Source organism: Lytechinus variegatus, chromosome 3, assembly GCF_018143015.1.
Source record: "Lytechinus variegatus isolate NC3 chromosome 3, Lvar_3.0, whole genome shotgun sequence".
Lineage (NCBI taxonomy): Eukaryota > Metazoa > Echinodermata > Echinoidea > Temnopleuroida > Toxopneustidae > Lytechinus > Lytechinus variegatus.
Genome location: NC_054742.1, coordinates 45206081 through 45233021, shown reverse-complemented (window position 1 = coordinate 45233021; position 26941 = coordinate 45206081). Strand labels below are relative to the sequence as shown.

Genomic DNA, 26941 nt, shown 5'->3' with positions numbered 1-26941 from the left:
TTATATAATAAAATACAAAAGAACAAGTGGTGATAGGACATCATCAGGCCCTACCTAATGAATATTCATGAAGGCATGCCTAGAAGTAACTGTTTCACCAGAATAATGCAAATCTTTAAAATTCAATAACATCGTTATTTGATATCCAGTTTTGATGAAATTTTCAGCATTTTGCTTTGTGAATTTTACTATATTTATTGAAATATAAATATCTCCAGCCTGTACCATCCCTCTATTATGCACAAATGCAGTCATGAGACTTGAAAATTCAATTTGAAGAAAATTCAACTCAATTTACAGTCCCTTTAATTTTTCTCTGATTTGGATAGGACTACCACCATCGGGAAAACATAGGGTCTTATTAAGCTCTGTCAATATCAATACATCAATAATGGATTTACAATGCAAACAATACTTTTCATTAATCAAAAACTTCTTTTATTCATCAATTTCTAACAATTCAAAATAACCAGGAATGTGGCTGAAAAGTACATGTACTCTTTGCTATATTGAAGTTGTAATGGAAAAGTAAATTATTGGGTATTTGCAACTACGTTTCACAAAACAAATTGTTTCTCTTAAAGATGGACATCTTACATGTACTACTGATCCCTCTTGTGAAAGATTTACGATTGATTCTGTAACCTCTGTTGCAACCACTTGTGATTGATTACAATGTATATTGACCCTTTTAATAAAAAATAAACATGTAAATTACAAAATGCATCGTAAGATGTATATTAAAAAGTGACTAACATGATCAACATGATCAAAGGCTTGTGCTAGCCTTCATGATATGTTTGATTTCACATGTCTTTTGATGAAGATAATAGAAAGTTTACATAAAGCATTGTGATATTTAAACACGTACACAGAAACCATTAAAATCAACCTCATTAAACTGACTGGACAACAAGCAAACGTTTAGAATTGAAATGAAATTAAGCTATAGCACATTGTTTCTCATTCAGTAATAATAAACTGTGCCATGTAATTAAGATGGTGTACATTCATTTGCATCCAGGTTGACATGTTCAAAATAAAACATATATGTAAACAAAAATTATGTGGAATACGTAAAAGAATGCAAATTATTTCACAAATCAGCAGACTTTGGGGACTGCATTTCTTGATACACCTCTAATGTGATACTGAAAAAAGTAAAGGAAAATTTTTATGACATGCATTTCTCAAAACTGAAGAAAAAATGAGCTGAATGCTCAATGTCTATGTAGAGGCCTGCTACATTGTACTAACGTTTCTTGGATAATTCCTAACTTTGTCGGATGTTACATAGGATGAAATCAAGAATTATCCAAGAAAAATACATGTATTGAACTGGCTCATCTTATAATGCCATTCTGGGGAAAATATTAAAGTATGCATACATACAGTAGATACTATACATATCAACTGCACTATTTTACCCAGAAATAAAATGCAGGTCCTATCTTAAAGTGCTGATTATTGTAAAAAAATTTGCATTTAAAAAGTAGACAACCACAGACATTTTCCTCAATGTACATAACACTAAATTAAGTTTCTTACACGATCAGAATACATGTTTAAAATACAGACATTTTTTTATCATAATACATGTACATTAATGAAGTAGAATAAATAGGATTGGATTTTTAAAAATGTGTTAAACATACAAATACAAGATTTGGTTCTTTTCTAAGCCTCAGGAAGATCATGTATAATGTGGACATCATGGTATTTTCTATTGAGAGCTTTTCTCACAGTAATGAGTATGCTACAAAATGTTGACTAAGGTTCAAATGTTGTAGCTATTTCAATTTCATTCCGATGGGCTTCTTGGGTTTTTTTTCTGTGTAACATACCAATCAACATTTAAACATCAAGCAATAAACAGTGCAGTAAAATATTGCAAATATGGGATAAATCATGCTTAAATTAATGGACACTGTTTCCTAACAAAACCTTCTTTACACTTTTTGGTGAGAAAATGCATGCATTTTTAAATTTCACAACTGGACAGTTTCCATTGAAAATATGTAATATTATCTCAGACTCACAGAGACCCAACACCTGCAGTTTACATGTAATGACAAATCGAGCATAACCACATTGTAAGTATAACTATCAGAGTCCTTGTCTCAAACCTAATACAGATGACAACCTTCCTAGTCCTATATTTAATCACTGGAGTAACAAGATCTTGTCTAAACTTTGCAGAGAAGTTTAATGACCAGAAAATTTTCTCACTTGGTATCCAGACCACATCTACATGTGAACTGTCTCCATAAAGGAAAGCATTAAAGTGTTAATTTAAAAGTAAAACCAGCATCACAAAAGACAAACTGTTATTACTGCCATGGCATTTTCCCTCTCTCCTCAACATCTAAGATCTTTAACTTTTTTAAAGACAACTAATTTGTCACTGTCACATTAAAAGCGATACATTCTTGGTGACATGCTCAGTGTTAGGCCATTATATGACCACCATTACGGTTCTATTTTCGGTTTTATTATACATGTACAATCACAAGCCAACTATTCCTCAGACCCCCCCCCCCCCCCCCCCGAAAAAGGGGGAAAAATGACAAAGGATTCCTACATTAAAAATCAATAATCTTCCCACTTCCTCTGTTGTCCACCTCCTCTTTGGAACCTTCCACCACGGTTGCCACCCCATGATCTGTCCTGTTGCTGATAACCACCTTGGTATCCACCCCTTCCGCCGCCGTAGCCGCCTCCATATCCTCCCCTTCCCCCATATCCACCTCCTCCACCACCACCACCATACCCTCCCCTACCATACCTCTGGTTTCCATACCCTTGGTTATATCCGTAACCTCCTTGGTTACCGTACCCTCCTCCACCGTAGCCTCCTCTGTTGTAACCACCGCCCCATCCACCACCTTGTCTGTTGTAGTTCTCTTGATGCCATCTCCCTCTGCCGTCGTTACCGTACCATTCATCGCGACCATCATATGGACGTTTCATTCCTCGCCTGTTGTTGTAGCCGCCACGACCGAATCCTCTGCAAAAAATATCACGAATATTGCAATATTTATCATAGGGCCAAGCAGCATTCTTATTTAAAAGTAAATGATTAAAACAAAAGCAAACCAAACAATAACACAGCCCTACACTACCAAGATGACCTAATGTGAGAAAAAAATAATTTAATACATAGTCCATTATAATAACCATGGCAACATCACAATTTCTGACACATATGAAATGTTTTGCACTATCCACTCCCAAGACCGATGTGTGGACCAAGCCTCATAAGTATTGGGCAAAAACTGAGAAAAAAGTTTGTCCTGCAAGATTTGCAATGCACATATATTGGATGATAACGATGGTTGATTGCGTATTTTGGTACTTGATTATCACCAGCTGGTGAAACCTTAATATTATATACACAGCAATTACAGTGAAGTTTTCATCAAGCATGACACGTTCAACTTCATATACCACTTTTCAGCCAAGACTAAAAATATGAGTTTTATTACCCTTCCCTACAATGCTGGTGAGTTGGTATGGCATCCAAGGTTGATTGCTTGTCTGCAATACATTAAAATTCTTTATATCATGATAGGGGATATTGGACACAATATCATCTAGGGTATTCAAGGCCACAATATCACTGGCCACCTCGTGCACTGTGCGCCCCTATGAAGTCCATGTACATGTACATTTATATATGGGTCATTCCACGGGGTTGGGGCAACAGCACTTTTTTGTGTTCCTTATGAACTGTTAGCTTTATCCTGAAAATGTGTTTGGTGTTTTGATGTTGCAATGTGGTTTTGTTGGAAGGCAGTTATGTAAGCAATTACTTGATGCAGAAATAAAAATGTTGAACTGCAAATATTATTGATGGTGAGACTTTAAATGATGATGTCCAGACTCTTTTTTGGGGTACCAAGTGTGACATCCAAAATGGTCATTTTCAGTTGAAGATATCTAATCAAAAGATAGACTTAGTCAAATTCAAATGGCCATGATTGATAAAGCAACATTTGTTTAATAACAAAACAGTAATGGGATAGCAAATGAAAAGAGACTTCATATCATAAATCATTCCTACAAATCGGCATACCACCGTTACATGCGATGTCCTCGTTTATTTTTTCTGTAACGGCGGTAATGTGGTTAATATCTAAAAATCAGAAATCATTTTTTCCAAAATTATGTGTCAGAAATAAAGGGCAGGCAGTAAGCAACTGTTAATCAAAAGATTAGCTTTGAAAACCTATGGTAATGTCATCTAAATTAATCGAGAGTCGCCTATGTTTTGGGCGATGTCCGGGCCAAATTTGTAACGGTGGATCACATTTCATCTCGTATGTAAGGAGACACCGGAGAAGAGACCGTCGTTGTATCAGACGGACGGGTTGTTAGCCGAAATCCACATGCACATGAACAGCTATGATAGCGGGCGTTTTGAAGCATTGCAATTGGGAATATTCCTGCAATGTCTTTGTAACGGTGGATTGGATATCCACGATGTTTTCCCTTTCAAAGCGACGTAAGTACGGAGATTTATCCCGATACTCGTATTTTGAAACTAGTTAAACCTTATCTTTAAAATGTGGAACTGTATTACCATGCAGAAAGTGTTTTTAAGTTTGAAAAATCTCGCTAATTTTCCATCATCTTTCACTTCGGTCCCACATGTAGCTTCTCGTGTAAGTGAAATATGTGATTGAGACATTGCCGTGTTTGTTCCAGATTTGCTGAATGGTTCCAAAGAAAATAATGCTTTTATTGATGTGATTCCGTGCAAACATGTTTTGAATGGTAGCTGACATGATTCAATCGTAATTTAGTTGATTTTTTTACACAAAAATATGTTGATTCAATAGGCCAATGGATACTCAGAAACAGCTCTTTCACTGATGATCATGAAGGTGACATCTCAAATTTGGTACAAAATTTCTCCTTGTTTAAATTGGCTCCTACTGATTCTAGGTAATATGGGTATCAAAGACCTGATGATCAAATTTGAATTTGCAAAAAAAATGAGAATTTAGAACCAGTGGCGGTGCCACGGGGAGGCAGACCCCCCCCCCTTGTCAGCTGATCCCAGCCCGAAAGGAGGGGGGAGGGGCAAAATAATTTTTCTGTTACTACCCCCCCCCTACACATAGTAGATGGGCTTTGTGTATGATGAAGCATGGGAATAATTCAATTACTAGTAATTCTTAGCTATAGGCTTAACCTTCCCCAAACTTTTCATCTTGTTGAATGTTGGTATACTTTTCAGCACTCATTCTTTTTCCCTCATTTCTTTCTCCGTTTTTTCAATTGTATTTTTTTATTTCTATATATTCAGTTGAGGATTTTTTTCAATCGTATTTTAATTTATATTTATTCAATTGTTAGGAGAGGGGGTGGGTATTTGTTTTGTCAGAAAGCAAAAGCCTTTGTGATTGTTTTCAATGTGATTTTTTTATTGCAATATAACGACATTTTAAAAACATGTACAAGCGAAGAAAAGAAAAAGTGACACAATCGAGTTTGTTTCACAAGAGTTTATTTGCTGTATCAGAAGGTAAATTGCACATTTGAATTCCATTAATTCATTTAATTCCAATAAAACAAATATATTATGTAATTGCTTGAACAATTAAACTTCATAGTTGAAAATTAAATAGGATGGTCATACAAAACTAAATGGAATTGTCGAGATAACCACCCTAGATTATAATGCAGAATAAACTTAGATTAAATTCATCCATTGAGAAACGAAATTAAAGTAAAGATAATTTATGAAAAGGTACCGGTAATGGGCAAGTAATTGTATTGTGAAAACAAAGTAGAACACAAGAAAGCAAATACAAAAACCTTGTATAAAACATAACTTTATATTTAATCTATGAACTAGGAAATGATGAATTCTAATTGCTATGAAAAAAATACAAAGTGAGGGTGTATTTTGCAAGAACAGATCAGATTCCTTGTCATTGCCCTAGTAATCCACCCCCCTTACTTTAATGAGAAAATGTCAAGACATGTACATGAGTAAATGATTTCATATAATAATATAAAATATCGTGGAAACAATCCAGCAAGTTTTGTTGATTAAATTGTAATAATTTGAATTGTGTAAAAAAATAGTCAAACTTCCAAATACTATTTTTCTCAAATAACTACAGGTAGCCTCTGTTGAAGGTAAAATTATATATCTTCAGTACATGAAGTGTCAATCTGGTGACCTGTACTCCTGGCCTGATGGCGAGGCACAATTCTACCTGTATCTATTTTGTGACATTGACAGAGTCCTCTTCCACACAGTTGTCATTGGGTCACCGATCATCTTGAAGTTCATAAACTTGTAACCTGAATGCAGAGAGAAATATTGCATGTTATTTCTTATTGTCAGGTTTAGTGTACAGTGTAATACTTTTTTTTGCATTTGCCAGTAAGAAGTTTACCATAGAGTTTTTAACCAAAGGAAAAGATTGTAGTTTGCAGTGTTATTCTTGAACATTTATTAGAATAGCTTAGTAGAAATAGTACATTTTACTTTCTTGTTCACGACTCTATGTTCAAACAACAGATGTAAGTTTTTTTTTTATTCAATTTGTCCACTAAGTACTTTACAATTGTCCTTTTGGCATGCTGGAACTTACTGTTTTATCCAATGCATTTATTCCAGTGATGACATGATTATATTTTAATTAATGTCACTTAGAACTACATTACCATGTACATGTAACTGAGGTAAAATAAGTTAGAGTAAACAAATTGAACAAGTTATATGTGTAAGGTATTAATACATTGTCCATGAATTGCATGCCAACTTTGTGTTGTTTTGTCTTGAAAAACCATACATGTAGCTTAGAAGAACTAAACTAGTACTTTTTCCTACATATTTTTCACCCGAGTATTGTATCAAAGGTATCAAAATTATAATCGTGTACATGTATGAATAAAAAAAAACATTTTACCTGTTCATTGATGCATTTTAGAAGCTTGCCTGTAGATGTTGTATTTCTACACTTGAGTAAGATGAGTTAACTCGCATTAGTGTGTTGATACTAAAAGAATGGCAAGTACATGTAATACTATTCAATATGATCATTACAAGGACATGATGTCCATGTAACGGAGGTATGTACATTTGAAAGTAATATCGTGAAGGAGATATTTTAAAGTAATAAAGATTTGGAGATCATAAGCTAGCACTCTTTTGTTTTTCCCCTTTAGACAGAAACATTTGTTTCCAGAGATAGACGGAAGTGGAACCTTGAGGATTACGTTAGTATTATTTTAAATATAAATTTATCAATAATTTTGTACATTTTTCCTTGTTTAAACTCTAATCTAAATTGCTTTTATTTGCAAAGAATTTGACATGAAAAATGTTTTTTAGTATAATCAATTGATCTTGTGCAAATATTCTAAGGCATGAAGTGGAATTTGGTGTTTAATGGCCATTAATGGACCTTAACTTAGCAATGCTTCAAAGTATACCTCTGTTACTGAGACATGATGTCCATGTAACGGTGGTACTGTATGTACATTTGAAAGTAATATCTTGAAGGAGTTATTTTAAAGTAAAAAGAATTGGAGATCATAAGATAGCACTGTTTTGTTTTTTCCTTTAGGCAGAAACGTAAATGTTTCCAGAGGTAGACGGAAGTGGAAACTTGAGGATTATCGTAGTATGATTTTAAATATAATTTGTCAATAATTTTGTACATTTTTCCTTGTTTAAACTCTAATTTAATTTGCTTTTATTTGCAAAGAATTTGACATGCAAAATGTTTTTCTTTAGTGTAATCAATTGATCTTGTGCAAATATTCTAAGGCATGAAGTGGAATTTGGTGTGTAATGGCCATTAATGGACATTAACTTAACATTGCTTCTAAGTATACCTCTGTTACTGAGACATGATGTCCATGTAACGGTGGTAACACTAAAAATAGAAGGTTATGCCAGAAAGAGTAGTTTAGTTTTTCCAAAGAGAATAATCCATTCTGTTGAGGCATGACTTCTCTCAACTATTTAGTTCTACATGCCATCATAAATTCAATTTTCTAGACTGGTGAGAAAAAAGAACGACACAGAACATGGCACTGGTATACACACAGAGCATCAAGTTCCATTTATTGATGCTAAATCTTTCAAAATATATATGCCATGTTGAAAAGTGTGGAATAAAGTGACTAACAATGTTGTTAGCAAAATATTTATCAAGAGTAATGGAGATCAACCCCTTTATTTTGACAGTGGGAGAGCATAGTCTTAGTAAGGATGATAAATGATGTCCATGTAACGGTGGTATTTTGTCAAATCTTATTTCTCAGTTTACTCCAATATGCAGGGTGGTATGAAATGCCTGTAAGTGGATTTAGTTGAAGGATTGTCCCATGAAACATATAAGAAATAAAACATTTCATTTATTACATTTCTATTTTTTGACCCTGATGTCACAATTTTTGCCCCAACCCCATGGAATGACCCATATGTCTTCAGAGCTTCTTCTTGTACCCGTATTCGTGCATGTAGTTTGAACTTGTAAAAAAAAAAGCCACTTGACAAATTGACACAAGTAGTTGGACTGACTCTAAAGAGGCTGAACAAAATAGCTGCGCTCACGCAACATGACGCAACAGGCTAATGAATTCATCTGCTCGAGAAAATTGAGAAATCCTGCTCGGTACAGTACCCTTATTTTCATAGTTTTACTTGGTTGAAAAGTTTCTACTTTGAAATATTGAATCATGTGAAACTTTTCATATGGACAACTAGAGAAGGAAATATAGGTCTAAAACTGGCCTACATGTATATTCAGTCTTTGATGACAAATTTCTTGTTTTTTTTTCTTATCTGTTTTCCTGCTTAATCACTACTGACGGTCCCCAGTAAATAAAAATGTTTTGACTCCAACCTAACAGGTATATATTTCCCAATTTGTCTGGTCTGCTCCTTCTCCATCTGCTCCACCACCCTATCTTGATGTCATACACACTGCTGCCATTGTTTACTATTAGCTTTATTACTTATTCTGAATAATATTTTCAACGCTAGTGGAGATAGCTTTTACTTTAAAATGAGAGCTCAACAGGGTTGATAGAAAAAGGGGGCAGTCAGACTGCAGGTCCCAAGAAAGTGGCTTCTTTCATCCAAGTGATATTCTTGACTTGAGTCGTTGACCAAAATACCTCTTTTCATTCGGTCATTGCTGCTCTAATTGTGCATCGAATTTCATGAATTTGGTACCATTGTAAAGAAGAAGAATCATTCTTTCAGGTCATGTGTTTGGATTTATTCAAAGATTTTGTAATATAGGTTAAAATTTTGATCTAAAATATGCTACAAAATGAATATTTTCACCTGACAAAAGCTGCTATTTTCACACTTTATTTATGTTTGAGCCCAAATGATTTTTATATCATGATAAAGCTGAATATGTATGCTTTCAAATGATATAGGTTTCAAAATAAGAAGTGGTTTAATCGGGTCAAGATCACACTTTTCATTTGCCAAGTACATAAATCAGTTTGAAAACAAGAATACTGCACTCTGATTGGTCAAAGAGACCACCCAGTGGCAAATTCCAACGGTTCCAGTTAGGCCCGTTTTGAAAGTCCATTTTTGATGCATGTGTACACGGCATGTTTTTCGGTCGTGTACACGTCTACACGTAGTAAACACTGAGAGCGAGTTATGTTTTCATGTCGACACGGACCCGCATCAACATGTCATAAAAAGGGGTCTATATATAGCCTAAGTCACTGTTTTAAAGCTTACCTGAGAAGTTTGAAGTATCAATCCACAAAAATTGGTGCAAATTAAAAGTTTACTCAGCTTAGCAGTGCATTAAATTAATAAAGAATTCATAATAAAATCAGTGCAGGGCCCTAGCTAGCGCCGACGCTCGTTGGATGCGCATTTTGTATACTGTACCGTACATGCATGCACAGATCGCTGCAGAATTAAGTGTAACTGAAATTATCGATTGATTTTCATTATTTTGTTGCCAATTTGAGGAGCGTATGTTTGTAGGCTTGTAGCACATCTGTACGAGCGTATAACACGTAAGTTATAGCAATGATCGTTGTCGCAATTGGTGATTTTCAAATTGGCCCAGAGTGTGATTGAGCAACGCTTTTGAGCTTTCGAGACCGGAGCAGACCCATTTCGTGATACAAAAACTCGAGTCTCAAGAATGAATGTGGATTAAATCGGCGATTTTGGAAGTGAACTCACTCAAGATTAATTGAAATATATTGGCATATTAGTGATTAAAACATGTACAGTGTCTGAGGACTAAGATTTAATGTGAGGCTGTGAGCTTGTTCACTGACTTTGTAGTCCCATGCAAGCTTTATGCAGATGCTACCGTGTACACGGTGATGGAATTTAGTACACGTGCACTGACTTGACAGTGCGTGTACCCGTGTACCCGAAACAGGCCTAGTTCCAGTGCCTGGGTTCGTGGGAAGGTGACACTTCCCATGTGGTAATCTCCTCAAATACCCCGTGCCTGTTATTCTGTGAACCCTATCCAGCCAATCAGGACTCTGGATTTCATGCAAGTACAAAATTTCAGAAATCTTGTCTTGTACCTAGGTGGGAAAAGTGCGATCTTGACCCGATTAAAAGGTGCCGCATATCAAGAGTGGCATTGTGAAAAAGTACAGAAGTTCAGCTTTATGGTGATATAGGTATCATTGAGGCTCAAAATAAAAGTTTTGCACAATTTGCAAAAGAAAACAGAGGAAGAAAATTCAGTTTTTAAGGCACACTTTCAGGCCAGAAATTTACTTATTTAACAAAATATTGTATACAATATAAATGACCAATATGAAAGAGTAACTTTTACTCTATCTGATGGTGCAATAATATTTCATTTAACTTGAGGTTAAAACAGGTACATTCTTAGAGAAAGAAAATCTCACGAATCACGAGATTTTGCAAGGAGGAGGATTCAGCTACGAGATGATTTGGATGAATCTGGCCTTTTTGCTCATTAGCATAGGGACCTGCGGTCTGACTGGGGGTGAGGAACTACATTATTTGTTGTCAACATTTTTAAAAGTGTAACTCTGCCACTCATTTTAAGGTACCAGCTCACAACATGCAACCAAATGCTATACATTCTAATCTTCAAATTTAGTTGATATCAAACTTTAAATTTTCATTAATTCAAAACATTTGGACAGGAAAAATTACAGTACCTTTGATTTCTGGGCTTCATGACTTGGTAATGGTTTAAGATAGGTGGAACTCGTTCTTCTTTGTTTGTATTCATGTATTCTTGGAACATTTCATCTGCATCTGTGAATCTAGAGGCAAACATCTCCTCAAATCTTGTCAGAACCTCCTCATCAACTGGCTCTGCTCCCGAGGTCGGGGTCTCTGTAGTGGTCTCTCCTTCAGTCATCTTGATGATCACTGCACAAAAAAATAACCAAACCAATTACGACTTAAATCCTTGGGAGAATTAGTCAGAAAGCAAAAAACAGTATCAAGAAAAAAAAAATTCACTCAGACTTTTAAAGAATCGAGACCCCCAAAACCAGGAAAACATAGGCTTTACACTTTCAACATGGTGGAACACAGGTAGCAAAGTGGATGTCAACCAGTCAACAACAACAAAAAAAAAGAAATTTAATTTTTTTTATGTCAAATCTTAATAATCATTTGAAATATTTTGAATGGGTCAGATAAAATGAAATCTGCAATTTCCTGAAAACAGCTGAAATAAGTCTGTTTAAAGGAATGACTTTTTAACCCTTTGAACCCCAAAAGCCGGAATACCGGCTTCAAGTAATGTGATTCAGCAAGGGTTTTAGATATCAAGTGATGTTTAAAAATGAAGTCATTTTCGAGATTTTAAGTCAATAACTTCAGCTTATAATTTCATCCATGGATGGCTTTCATTTATAAGGTTATCATAAAAAAATGAGCAAAATATCCTACCCTACCAAGCAGGCTCGTGCAGTAATGCACAGCGAGTCGATTAGGCCTGTATACATTATAGGTACTACAGTACACGTATGCTAATGAGTATTGATGAATTTTGGACCATCAAATTGGTTATTTTGAGACTTTGAGATTATCATTAGTACTGGAAGCAAAACATCAGCCAGGCCATGCCAGGTATCAGCGAAGTAAGGTGCTGCTGACACGACTGGGCTCGAATCATGACGATATGAGATCATTCAAATGGCATGTATTCCTTGATAAGCTTGATATCTGCTTATAAATTATTACCTACACAAGGCATTTTGGCCATGCGTTTTGAGTTGGGCCCATTTCCGTTACAACTCAAATTTTCCTCCAAAATCGCACCATTTTATACAATTGTATTTTTCTCTCATGTTTGACATCCTATATCCATAAAACTAAGTATATATATTCTGAAAGGAAATTGTCTGAGGAATTCAAAAATGCAATCAGAAAGGCATAGGGTAATGTCATAAAAAGTTAAAGGTCAAAATATGTGGAAAACTGTGAAAAAAATGTACTTCCCAATAAATCTGAGAATCAGAAAAACTTTACACCCTATAGAGAAATAACATGCATATTTCAACTCTCTAGAGTGAGACCTTTCCAGTGATATATAACTTGTTGGGGATAACTCTGCCAAAATAACTGGGAGCAATCATCTTTTAAGACCAACTTTCACATCACAATTTTTTGGTTAAATATGTATCAATACTTGAATTTACCCCTAAAATATTAATTAGTCTTGCCTTTAGTTGCATAATTACATTTGCAAACACTAACCAGTATATTTACTGTGGTTATTATGAGTAAACAAGTGGAATGCCTCTGGCCGTCTCACCTGCATCACGCGGTTCAATATAGCAGCAGTGCTGACTATGAATACTACTCTAACTCGCACAAGATGTTCAGTGATACATGGTTACTCTTATGTCCAAGTTTAATGAACTAGACCACTTTTTATGAACTAGACCAATAAAATTACAGAGATATGATGGTTATTCAACAAAAAACCCCAACATGGCCAAAGTTCATTGACCTTACATGACCTTTGACCTTGATCATGTGACCTGAAACTCGCACAGGATGTTCAGTGATACTTGATTACTCTTATGTACAAGTTTCATGAATCAGATCCATAAACATTCAAAGTTATGATGGTAATTCAACAGATACACCCAATTCGGCCAAAGTTCATTGACCTTTGACCTTGGTCATGTGACCTGAAATGAGCACAGGATGTTCAGTGATACTTGATTACTCTAATGTCCAAGTTCAATGAACTAGACCAATAAACTTTCAAAGTTATGATGGTAATTCAACAGATACCCCCGATTCGGCCAAAGTTCATTGACCCTAAATGACCTTTGACCTTAATCATGAGACCTGAAACTTGCACAAAATGTTCAGTGATGCTTGATTACTATTATGTCCAAGTTTCATTAATCAGATCCATAAACTTTCAAAGTTATGATGGGAATTCAACAGATATCCCCAATTCGGCCAAAGTTCATTGACCCTAAATGACCTTTGACCTTGGTCATGTGACGTGAAACTCATGCAGGATGTTCAGTGATACTTGATTAACCTTATGTTCAAGTTTCATGTACTAGGTCCATATATTTTCTAAGTTATGATGACATTTCAAAAACTTAACCTCAGGTTAAGATTTCGATGTTGATTCCTCCAACATGGTCTAAGTTCATTGACCCTAAATGACCTTTGACCTTGGTCATGTGACATGAAACTCTAATAGGATGTTCAGTAATACTTGATTAACCTTATGGCCAAGTTTTATGAACTAGGTCCATATACTTTCTAAGTTATGACATCATTTCAAAAACTTAACCTCAGGTTAAGATTTGATGTTGACGCCGCCGCCGCCGTCGCCGCCGCCGCCGCCGCCACCGCCGCCGCCGCCGTCGGAAAAGCGGCGCCTATAGTCTCACTTTGCTTCGCAGGTGAGACAAAAATGATTTCATTTGACTCGAATCGTAGGATTTGGCTCAAATACTGGTGGACCACAGGTTGACAATTGAGAGTCAGGTTTAACATATAAATATAGGAAAAATCAGGGATTCGATTTTAAGGCGCGCGAGAGCGATCGCGCGCTACATGCGCGCCTTAATCCATTTTTGGTAGCGCGATGAATAGCGCGCCTCGCGATCGTTGACCTGCGCGAAAATGCCTAAAGTCGCCCTCGAAATCACCCAAAATCATGCTTATTGCCGAGTGAATAGCAACTCAATATGCTCGAGCTCCGCTTACCATTTAAAAATCATCCAAAATCCAACACTCAAAGTCATGAATAATCCTTAAAAATAGCAAGTAGCGCAGTTTCAAGTTCCGACGTTGCGTTATTTTTCTGTACCACGTATTTCCACACACATGGTACCAAGTACGGAAAAAAAAATCAATGCAACGGTCGGGAAACCGTTGCATGTATAGGGGTCCATTATGACTACCACCATGTGCAATTTCGAATGCACATGTTTCCCCTACATATATCACGATTCTGTGATTAAATAATTCGAATTACACAGGAAATAAATCCCTGAGACTTGTAACCTAGCATTGGTGAGTTGTCATTCGGCTTTGCTTTTCAAAACGGCTTATTAACTTCCAAAATAAGTTACCTTATTTATTAATTATAACTAAAAAATAATTTATTTTCGTTTTCTAGGGGATGAGGTATTATATCAGACAATAAATCATCAAACAAAGCTCCTTCTATTTTACAAGGCTGGCGGCAGGCTCACGCATTGGCGCTTTTTCTAGCTAGCCAGTTAGAGCTCTGCCAGAGCTCTGGGGGACAATTCACTCAGTAAAGGCCTCAATGATGGTGATTTTCTGTTTCAGACAGAGTTTACATTTCATGAATATTATTCAAAACTGCCAATAAAGTTTGATGATTTCTTCATTGTCATGTATATTTAAGTTCTTAATGAATACATTTTCATCGAATTTAGACTCCCCAATAGAGAAATGAAATTTTCATGGAGATCTGCGTTTTCAAAGAACTTCAGGAAAAGTTAGGGGATGTGGGCCTTTATTACATGTACATGGCTGAGTACAGGGTATTGTACTGGAATAGATGGACTAGAAATTAGATATTGAATTCATTTATATCCAAGTCCAACTCACAGTCACACACACACGCACTCACCCACACACACCTACATCCACCCACATACACCCACATCCAAGATTTTAAGCATGAAAAATAACTTTAAAAATCATACAATATTGAACAAAAAGTAATAATTCATTAATAAGTGAACAGGTATATCCAAGTCCAACTCACAGTCACACACACACGCACTCACCCACATCCACCCACACATACCCACATCCAAGATTCTAAGCATGAAAAATAACTTTAAAAATCATACAATATTGAACAAAAAGTAATAATTCATTAATAAGTGAACAGGTATATCCAAGTCCAACTCACAGTCACACACACACGCACTCACCCACACACACATCCACCCACACATACCCACATCCAAGATTCTAAGCATGAAAAATAACTTAAAAATCATACAATATTGAACAAAAAGTAATAATTCATTAATAAGTGAACAGGTATATCCAAGTCCAACTCACAGTCACACACACACGCACTCACCCACACACACCCACACATACCCACATCCAAGATTCTAAGCATGAAAAATAACTTTAAAAATCATACAATATTGAACAAAAAGTAATAATTCATTAATAAGTGAACAGGTATATCCAAGTCCAACTCACAGTCACACACACACGCACTCACCCACACACACATCCACCCACACATACCCACATCCAAGATTCTAAGCATGAAAAATAACTTAAAAATCATACAATATTGAACAAAAAGTAATAATTCATTAATAAGTGAACAGGTATTCCTCAAAATACAAAAAAAAAATGGCATTTAAAATGGAGCCCCTGAAAAAAAAAATTGTTAGTGACTTAACTTTAAGCCAAAGTCAAAACCTAACGCAACAGGTTTTGATAAGACACAATTTAATTACAAAACATTGTAAAACAATTACAAATACTTCCTTTGGTTGTTGATTGTAACTTTATATTACATACCAGTACATTTCTTCCATCTGTTTTGTTAATTGGACAAAAAGCTCCCCTTGTATGTTGAAGAAGAGCTTTTTGCAGTGCTCCTCTACCGCTCTCCTTAAAAGATCTAGGAGAGCTATTTATTGCTCCCCTCATAATTATAAAACTGAGTCCCTGAAAAATGTGAATGCACAATGAAAAGTTCTCATTACTGCTTTAGCTTATTCAAACTTAGTGTGAACAAAAACAACTAACATGTTATAAATAAATCAATACACCTGGCAAAATACTTTGATTATGTTATTTTAGAGTTATATTTTAAATATATCCTCTTGCTCAACATTCTGCAGGACATGGTCTCTTGGTAATGGGTCAATTGAATGTCTATGCATAGAACATATTCTATGGGTACATTTGCCTCTGTTTATTTTAATTTTTGTACCAGTTTCATTCTCGAGTAGTTTTTTGTTTATTCTTTTTATAATTTTGAAATATATTCTCTGAACAATTTTGTGCCAGCTAAATACATGTGTCCTCTACTGATTTATAGACACAGTGTGACGTAACATTAACAGAAAAAAAGTAAATAGCATCAGATGAGGGCTTTATTGCAACAAACAAGTTCATTAATTAATTGCATGAAGGGTGTATGTGCTATCTGTTATGTTACCAGAATAATCCGAAGATTCGGACACATCAAAGTTATCACTATCAGTCTACGCTGTCAATATTGAAACCATGAGGTCATAATTATTAAAACAATAGATTGATTTATCTCTGAAGCATTTAAATCAGTTTTTGCTTTTCTTTTTGAAATTTTTGCAGCTTCTAAATTTTATTGAAGGTGTACATGTAACCCACAACTATATTTTATCTCTCATTTCCTATACATCAGACAGTCAAAATTTCAATCATGTTAATTTCATGATTTACATCAATTAATTATACTAATTAGCTTAATTAGGTATCCTTTAAACTTTAAAGTTCAAATCTGACCCACTTATGATTGAAGAATAAGCCAGTGAGCCCCAAAACTATTACATATTTAGGTACTGTGATGTTACACATTTAGTTTCTTAATGAAATGAAAATTTATGCTCCCCTCGTCTACCACCATGCAAAATTGGCCAATTGATGTTACATAATTGCTAATTACTGGTAAATGAAGTAATCTCCAGTATTTCTTTTTCTTTCAAGTAATTGGTATAAAGATTCCCTTTAATATGATACCAAATATACCCATGTAGCACATGTATTTCAAGTTTTATACCATTAATTATTTCTGTGCTTGTCGTGCAAATGTAACGATACCACCTATTTGCGGGCCCAACATAAAACGCATGGCTGTTTAGGAGATATATAAAAGTCATATTTCACTCTCTACTTTCAATCCGAGACCAACTAGGTAAACACCTGAAATCAGAAATAGTGATGAGCAAACAGGCATATAATTGTTCCAAATAGTAGCTTGAATTACACATTGTAAAGCCTTAGGTAAAAATATTGACTGGCTCTTTTTTCAAGAAACATCAAATATGTCGCCCAGAAAAGAATCATATTGCCCTCGTCTAAAGACTTGGGCCAAAATGATTTTCTTGCAGGCGACATATTTGATGTTCCAGTCAATATCATATAATTATTTAACAAATGAAATTGAATATTAATTATAAATAATCATTATTGTAATAATAATTGTTTATAATCAAATTTTAAATTCTATTATTTGTTAAGGGCAAAGGAAAAAAAATGTTGAAATGGCTAATTTCCCTTTCAGTCATATCAAATATGTCTCAATAGAACATTTTAAAAGAAAGAAACTCTTTTGTTATTTCCATATTTTAAATAATTTCAATTTTTTGAATTATGGGTAAAATTGTGTACTTCTCTATGGGGACAAAATGTCCCATATGTAACTGTCCCATACGTAACATGTCATTAATTTGTTTAGTTAGAGTCTGTAATTGGGGGATTTGGCTTATGACATAAAACTTTAGATATACTTGAGTATTGTGACTTCTACCACACTAAGTTACAAGTTGTCAAATGAAATACTTTCAGAGAATTCTCAACTTGTAAAATTTACAGTTTCATGGTTTCCATTATCAGGGAAATATAAATCACTTAAGTAATTGCGTACATTGGACCGAAGTTATTAAAAAAAATCCTCTGGATGATTGAGAAATCTTTCATTTAAGACATTTTCACCTGAGCTGACGGTTTTTCTTGCAAGTTGCCATCTTGAATGACGTCATTATCGTTATTAACTTTTTAATGTCTCGATATATCGAATGTCATCTGCTACCTGTGATCGTAGCGGATAAGCTCGCATGTGGAGCAGATCGCATAATATCGAAAGCAATATCGATATCACATTCGTAAATTTTTGACGCCCTCTCCATTTTGAGGGTGATTCTCGAGACCAAGTCAAGAAAACATTGGTTAAGTACCCAGCGTTCTCGCCAGAAAAAAATTCACCCATGTCGGGGACTTTTGCTGCCACTCCCGGGGGTGGGTGCGGGAGGGGGGGTTCACCCCTCCCGGAAGCGACGGCCTTTTCATGAAATAGAGACGCCAAGGGAGCCCCATTGTGGCGTATTTTTAAGCCCACACAAATGCACATAAATGCTAGGCCTGGGAGTAAACATCGATTGATCAAATGGTTCGATTGGCATGCCGCCAATCACCAATCGATAAGCAAAATTTACACAAATCGAATGTTCGGCAGATCCCGATTATGACATTGGGAGAACTCAAATACCCAAGTAATAATAACAAAATGACAATAAAACAATGATGACACTTCATACAGGTTTAAAAATTATGTTACCGAGATAATTTTTCAAAAATAATCAATGATTGTATTACATTCACAGTTACACACCAACATGAAAGCGCTCCGAATTTTTTTTTATCCCACCCAACCTTGCCCTCGATACACAAAATGAGTTCATTGTCTGCGTGCACAAAACAATAAGAAATCACACAACCAAGCTCACTTGAGCTGATTGGACCTTCGGATAGCCAATGAAACTTTTGGGGAAACAAAGAAGGCAGTGGTTCCCTTATCAGGAGAGGTCATGACTTCAGAAATAAATTGACCCCTCCCCCATCTGTGTGTGTGTGAGGGAGAGCTAGAGAAAGATAAGGGTGGGAGCCGGAGAATTCCTTTGTTTCAAAACAATAATTCAACCTTTTTTCTATCCCCCTCACACAATGAAAACTACATTCCAACATGCGCCGCCGTGTACTTTCTCGACTAGTCTCCAAAAATAGACCCAGTTATACATGTAGGTTCAAATGATAAAAAAATCGTAATTTTATAAGGTATTTCAAATTAAATATTTTGCAAAATATTTTTTTGAAATACATGTGTAGAATCGTGGGCAGTGCCACAAGTGGGGGCGGGGACATGGTGTGGGCAAGGGATGAAATTGTTCAAGAAATGCTCCACCTGGGGTCAGTCTCAAAGAATAGTTCATGAATGAGTTGTTTACATCTTTGGGATTTGGACTTTGCACTGGCTGATGTGGGCTGATTCATTCATATGCAGGGGTGTGGCACTTGGAGGGATGCATGCATAATACCAGAGTACCAGCATGGATTTAGGAAGGATTTTCATTGGAATAAACTGAAAGTTTTAATCTCATTTCATGTAGTTTCTTTTGATATAAATATCATGGAGAAGGGGAAAAAGGTCCTACTTTCATTTATTCTAAACATGTGACTTTGATGGAGATTTCACCATAAAGTAGGTCAACTATTGTGACTTAAAAGACCTGATTCCCGACGAACAATCGAATCATTCGATTATTTTTTCAGGAAATAATTGAATGGTAAAAATGACAATCGTCCCAGGCCTAACATCCATGCACCATAGCGGTCACGCACAGTTCTCAAACTCCTTTGCTATTCGTTCATTGTGTGCAGAGAGGGCGGGATAAAATGACAAACACAGTACAACTCCTTTGCTATTCGTTCATTGTGTGTATAGAGGGCGAGATAAATGACAAACACAGTACAAGTACATGTTCCTTGTATATACAATGCATTTATTCCAAGTTCCACTCCCATCATATCAGTAAGCGCAGCTACCGGTAGGTCATGGAGCATAGCCGGTGTGATGTGCGGGGCAGACGGGGGAATAGTCAACGGAACGACCGTACCGTGCCGTCATATGCCCGCAATAGCAGCCGCGAGCTAGCTGGGCGCCTTGCCACTTTCCTAGCCGTAGTAGGCCTGTAAGTGGTCTTAAGTTGGTGGGACTTCGGCGCAACCCGATAAATGAAGTTGCTATCACTAAGATGAGTTCATGGAGTGTATTATTTTTTTCTGAATATTTCCATTTAATTTTTCCACGCATGTCGCTGAAATTTTACGCATGGTTCCACTTGGTCTCCATTTCCGCACGCATGGTGTTTGCACCATGCGTGTTATACACTGGCGAGAACGCTGTACCATTTTCATACCTTTTGATCCATTTTCTGTACATTTATTTATTTGCTTTAAAAATTCAAGACACTAGTAGTATGGTGAGATTACAATATATCAACCACCTCTTTTTAAACCGACCACCTTGCGCGTTAAAATTATTGCGTATTACAAACGATACGCGAGAGTGGGCGCAGTGTCCATAGAAACAATAAGAATTGATTTTACGAGAAAAAAAGAAGCAACAAAAGGTAGAAATTTAGTAGAATTAATCAAACTTGTATTGACCAAACCCAATCCTCGCTGAAAAACCAAAATATCTGTCGTCAAATTATGCGCCGGAGCTCGCAGTGGAAGTAGTGAGGTGATCATTTAGCATGTTGACGTCATAGAACTGAATTGAAAGAGTAACAAGTGGAACGCCTCTGGCCGTCTCACCTGCATCACGCGATTCAACATAGCAGCAGTGCTGACTTTGAAAACTACTATAACTCGCACAAGATGTTCAGTGATACTTGGTTACTCTTATTTCCACGTTTTATGAACTAGACCAATACACTTACAGAGATAGAATGGTAATTCAACAAATACCCCCAATGTTGCCAAAATTCATTGACCTCACATGATCTTTGACCTTGATCATGTGACCTGAAACTTGCACAGGATATTCAGTGATACTTAATTACCCTTATGTCCAAGTTTCAAAAGACAGATCAATAAACTTGCAAAGTTATGATGGTAATACAACAGATACCCCCATTATGGCCAAAGTTCATTGACCTTTGACCTTGGTCATGTGACCTAAAATGTGCACAGGATGTTCAGTGATACTTGATTACTCTTATGTCCAAGTTTTATGAACTAGACCAACATACTTTCAAAGTTATGATGGTAATTCAACAAATACCCCCTATTCTGCCAAAGTTTATTGACCCTAAATGACCTTCGACCTTGATCATGTGACCTGAAACTTGCACAGGATGTTGAGTGATACTCGATTACTTTTATGTCCAAGTTTCATGAATCAGATCCAAAAACTTTTAGTTTTGATTGTAATTCAATAGATACCCCCGAATCGGCCAAAGTTCATTGACCCCAAATAACCTTTTAACCTTGGTCATGTGATGTGAAACTCATGCAGGATGTTTGGTGATACTTGATCAACCTTATATCTAAGTTTAATGACCTAGGTCCATATATTTCCTAAGTTATGATGACATTTCAAAAACTTAACCTCAGGTTAAGATTTTAATGTTGATTCCCCCAACATGATCTAAGTTCATTGACCCTAAATGACCTTTGACCTTGGTCATGTGACATGAAACTCTAATAGGATGTTCAGTAATACTTGATTAACCTTATGGCCAAGTTTCATGAACTAGGTCTATATACTTTCTAAGTTATGTCATTTCAAAAACTTAACCTCAGGTTAAGATTTGATGTTGACGCCGCCGCCGCCGTCGTCGGAAAAGCGGCGCCTACAGTCTCACTCTGCTATGCAGGGAGACAAAAATATTTCGCCACGACAAGAATCTGCCGTAAACTTAGTGTACCGCCAGTGGTCGGTTTCAAAAGACGGGTGCTAATGAGCAAATGGAAAATCGTCGCATACATTGTTCGTCGAGGCTTACAGTAGAGGCGCACAGCCAATATGGGAGACTCCAATAGGGGAGACAATCTCCCACATTGGAGACTTGCTTTGCAAAAGGACAAAAGAAACAACACCAACAAAAGCATGATTTTTTCATGAGGAATCTGCTTATCACATTTTTATTTGCCGCCAAGTTAATCCTTTTGCCGCAAATGTAAACAAAGGAAATTGGTCTCCAAAACTGGAGACTGTCTCTGAAATTGGATACCCAAATTCTTCACAAAAGTCTCTGATATAGGAGATAATCTCCCACATTGGAGACAGTCTCCAATATTGGCCATGCATGCGCCTCTACTGCTATTATTACACGGATTGAATCGGAGTCGCCGAGCGAAACATGGGAATCTGACCTGCTAAATTTTCTGCACAAATGAAACGAAAACTGAGTAAAATTGATGAATATTTTCGCAGATTCAATGCTTAGAAGATTAGGTGGTCGATAACAGGGGTAGGCCGTAGGCTAGAATCCAATTCCAAGTAACCACCATTAGGCACCATACCAATACGTTAATTCGATGTAATGAGTCTGGCATTTTCTGGACAGTTAATCGACAAAAGGGACTACGGAGGATGTGATAACACATGCAAGCTCACACTAACACGCTACCGTCGGTGAATGGGGATGATAGTGAAATGTCAGATATTGTTGAATAAGTCCCAGAAACGACGGTTATATTCCTGTCTAAGCTAGGCCTAGTATGGACTAGTAATATGGTCGTGGTGCAAGCCAGGCCACGCGTGTCTGTCACTGCATGTGCACTGTGTGTGTGGCAGTGCAGTGCGTCCATCGACATCGTCGACTCGACTCCGTCCGACGCGTCCATCATTGTCTTAATTTTAAACCAGGATAATGCCCAGTTTAAAACGACTAAAAGACATGAAATCGACATACCCGGTACCTATAATTTGTGTGTTTCATCAGATGATTTCTCATAACATATTTGCCAAATGGTAAATGCGAAAGATAAATTTCTTACCAAGTTTATTTCTCACGCCAGTCGAGTCCGTCGCCACACACGTTTGTTGCCAATTTTGGATCACAAAAGAGACTGACGGGATCCGGCACCGTATACGAAAATCCTTTAAAAAATAGTTCAAATCAAATACAGAATAAAACAAAATACTAGATGTTATTTTTTTTTATTTTTGTAGACCTACTTTTTCTTCTTTTTGTTCGTATTAAATATAAATTGAATACGGTTTTCGTATGGTTCCGGGACTTCATATCACTGATCTCGTGGAGAGATCAGTGTATTCATTATTATGTATGATCTCTCCACGATCGAGTACAGGGGCTTGTTGCGGAAATAAATAAAAGAGAATTGTAACCAAACTTAAAAATCAAGTGTAACTTGATTTTCAACCAATCAATAGCGCGTATTTTGGACGTCGCGATTGATTTTTTGACTTTCGTTTAATAAACGCAACTCTTTCTGAAACGGACCCCTCATAGATCATCTGACAATTTACTATTTAGCCCACTCATAGAGATATGAGCCCAATATGTAGCTAATCCTCAGATGGTATTGATGCATGCCGACGGCCAAGATATAAGTCCGAATTAATGTACTAAACACGTATTCTACTTGGGGCAAAAGGATCCTTTAATCATAGATCTTTAAACCACCATCGCGAATTTGGCCATATATAGGCCTAATTTGTAGCTTTCCGAGCGAAATATTTCACTATTTAATTCATTTTTTTAAATACCTTATATACGTACCTAACGTGCCCTGGCCTATATCTTGGTTGATCCTGGAATTTGTTTAAAAGGATCGATGGTCCCATGGCGTACCTAGGATTTTCCCGGGGGGGGGGAACCGTCCGCCAAAAAAATTGACAAGAAAAAAAACAAAAAATTAAAAAGGGTCTTAGGATATTGTACCAGAAAACGAATATTGACAAGCAAAAAAAAAAGTCTTCATGCTCGTCAGGGGGGGGGGGGTGTTTCATGCTCGTCAGGGGGGCCGCAGCAGAGGCGTCGATCCTGGGGGGGCAGGGGGGGCGATCGCCCCACCAATGAAAATATTGGGGGGCAAACATATCATTTTGCCCCCCCAATAATTCCGGATATGGCAAAAAAAAACAAGATTGTAATGTTCAGCAAGCGAGAATGAGATAAACAACTCGTTCTTTATTTAAAATCGTGCTCAAAATTCCCGCTTTTCTGATTGAAATATAAAAATTTTCAGCTCGCGCTTCGCGCTCGCATCATTTATGTAACAAAAACCTATACTTTTCATGATAAAATAGGTGAATGCAAATGTCCTGTTTTCACTTTTAAGCCTCAAAAGACCTCCTGCTTCGATTTTCAATCATCTTTTCTTGGATATATATATTGTTCTTTATCAAAAACGTCCAGTAAACTGTCATTTTTTTTTCAGATCGAAAAATTAAAATTTTCAGCTCGCGCTGCGCGCTCGCATCTATTCTTCTTTTAGATACCAATTTTAATCATTGGTACCAAAATGCTTAGAATATCAAGCTTTCAGGTCAGAATATAAATGTTTTTTTAGCTCACTCTCGGCACTCGTACAATCTGTGTAGTGATGTATCCTCATCATGAGTTACTACAAACAGTTCTAAACAGGCACGCTTTTCCTGCCAGTATAGTAAAAAAAATCAGCTCGCGCTCGCATTAATTTATTGGTGAGGTACGTGACTGTGTCTCATAAGTCATATATATATATATATATATATATGTGTGTGTGTGCATGTGTGTATGTATGTGTGAGGGTGGGTGTGCGTGTGTGTGTGTACATATATTGTGTGTGTGCGTGTGTATGTGTGAGTGTCTTGTACGATCCAGCGCCTGTGGAACGTTAATGATTTTGCCCCCCAATCTGAAAAATGGATCGACGCCCCTGGGCCGCAGGGATACCGTCCTGCCGCGTCCTGCATGGGTTGTGACTCGTCAGGGGGCAGACTGCCCCCCCCCCCCCCGTAGGTACGCTAGCTAGAGGATGGTCCGGGCTGAAAATATTTATATATATATAGAGCAGAATTCATGCACTGAGCAAATTGCTGAAAATTTCAGCATGATAATAAAGTTATTTATTTTGTGAAAACAGTCGTCCGGCAGTCATAGAATATTCATCACCTGTGGGCTGATGATGTCACATCTCCACTTTCCGCGTTTTAGGCATACATAAAATCATATTTTTTTCATTATTTCATACTTGTGAGAATTATATTGAAATAAGTTGCAGCAATAAATATCTAATGCACTATCAGTTGTCATTCCAATTTTTCTAGTTCTTAGGCCTATATGGATCGAGGAAAAATTTTGAATAAACCTAGTTTCATATAATAAAGAACAAGTGGAGATGACATCTTACCTAATGAATATTCATGACGAATGTTTGGGCAAGATATTGCTCAACTTTGAAATTCAATAACTTTGTTATTTGTTTTCCGATTTTGATGAAATTTTCGGCATTTTGCTCAGTGAATTCTATTCTAAGCTTTCAGCCCGGACCATCCCTTTAAATTAAATATAAATACAAAATAAATACAAAATTACAAAAAATAAAAAGATGAGAAAAAATCAGATAAATAAATTGCGGGATAATCATGCGCACATATTATATGATCCCATGATAATTATCATGCACGTCCTCCCCTTTCCTTTATCATCACAATCATATGATGCTGAAATGCGGCCATGGGGGCCATGCATTGATCACATGCAGGCCAGCGCAACTTGCTACCGCCATACTATACCGGTACGGGTAATTAAGTCAAGACCGGGTTTTTCCCAGATGCGTCATACAGGAGACCTATTACTTAATAGGAAATTTTCATATTTTGGGATTTCCCAATGAAGCATTTTTGCAATTTTATCGCCACATATCTGTTCGAGAACGTTCTTCGAACCTAGCTAGCTGACGTCATAACATTGAACTTCGTCGGGTCGATCGATGAGCTGGCTGCTCGAGATCTATCTTTGTATGGAAGGCGAAGTGTTCCATAATTACTCCCAAAATGCCCCTTTCAGGGCAAGGGGGGATCATATATATTGCTGTACACATGGGTTTTACTCTGCACGAGCAGTAGCGGTATGGAATGCAGTAGTTACCCTCTGCGTGAGCAAAGAGAAACTACTGATCATACATGTTAAGTTGAACCAGCAACACTCATTATTCACGATCAAGGTTTCTGTACAAATAGTTGAAGTGTTGCTGAACCATGTTTTGATTTGATTATCACCGAAACTATGTTTCTTATCAATTAAAAATTATGATTGAACTATATTTCCTAAGATCGACATCATGAGGTTTCTGTTGGTTATTTCATAATATTTTGTGGTGAGTTACTCCCGGGAGTTACTTCTATGTGCATATGTTAATGCTACTCGACTTCTCATAATTTATGTTTATCTGGCTTCATGGATGTTATGTCCTCTACTCTGGGCCTCTAGACTCGGACTATATTCTCACCCACGGACCGAAACTACTGCACGTGCAGAGTTATATAACATTCGCCATATGGTTTTGTTGATATTTGAATGTAGGGGGCCACTTACATTGATGAGCCTGAGTGCCATACCATGCGCAACCAAAAAAGGATGTCTTTTTCAAGATAGGGCAATCATTGGTAATAAGGGTATCAAAAAACACTAAAATAATGAAAAAGGGTATCTATTTCGCTAGGAAAGCTCCATGTTTGTACATTTGCGAGGGTGTAAAAAAGACTTAAAATGTTTGATAAAGGATGTACTTTTTGTCCCAACAGCTCAACACTACGTGTTTAGAGTCCGATTTGCACGAGGTGTAGGAAAGTCGGGCCGTATTTTGATGTAGGTAAAGGTAAGGAGTAAATACTTCCGTGAAATACTAGTATAACAATTAAAATAT

The 26941-nt window shown here is 36.6% G+C and overlaps 1 protein-coding gene and 1 long non-coding RNA gene across 2 annotated transcripts; both read right to left on the bottom strand.

Annotated features, from left to right (window-relative positions):
* Positions 1 to 428: 428 nt before the first annotated feature.
* LOC121411145 (H/ACA ribonucleoprotein complex subunit GAR1-like) lies at positions 429 to 23558 on the bottom strand. Its single transcript, XM_041603679.1, has 4 exons — positions 23514 to 23558; positions 23063 to 23165; positions 11170 to 11386; positions 429 to 3007 (listed from the first exon to the last, which is right to left on the bottom strand). The coding sequence occupies exons 1-4, from the start codon at positions 23541 to 23543 to the stop codon at positions 2590 to 2592; spliced, it is 768 nt and encodes a 255-aa protein (XP_041459613.1). The 5' UTR covers positions 23544 to 23558; the 3' UTR covers positions 429 to 2589.
* On the bottom strand, positions 5946 to 7241 carry LOC121411146. The gene is made up of 2 exons (XR_005969429.1): positions 6930 to 7241; positions 5946 to 6318 (listed from the first exon to the last, which is right to left on the bottom strand). It is a non-coding gene; the product is annotated as an uncharacterized LOC121411146 (long non-coding RNA).
* Positions 23559 to 26941: the final 3383 nt, after the last annotated feature.

Excerpts from the sequence above, each read along its gene's own strand:
- LOC121411145 (XM_041603679.1), bottom strand. The coding sequence starts at position 23,543 with ATGATCTATGAGGGGTCCGTTTCAGAAAGA. Across the intron at positions 11,387-23,062 it reads TGGCGTGAGAAATAAACTTG|TGATCATCAAGATGACTGAA; the intron begins GTAAGAAATTTA and ends TTTTTTGTGCAG. Across the intron at positions 3,008-11,169 it reads ATGAAGCCCAGAAATCAAAG|AGGATTCGGTCGTGGCGGCT; the intron begins GTACTGTAATTT and ends TATTTTTTGCAG.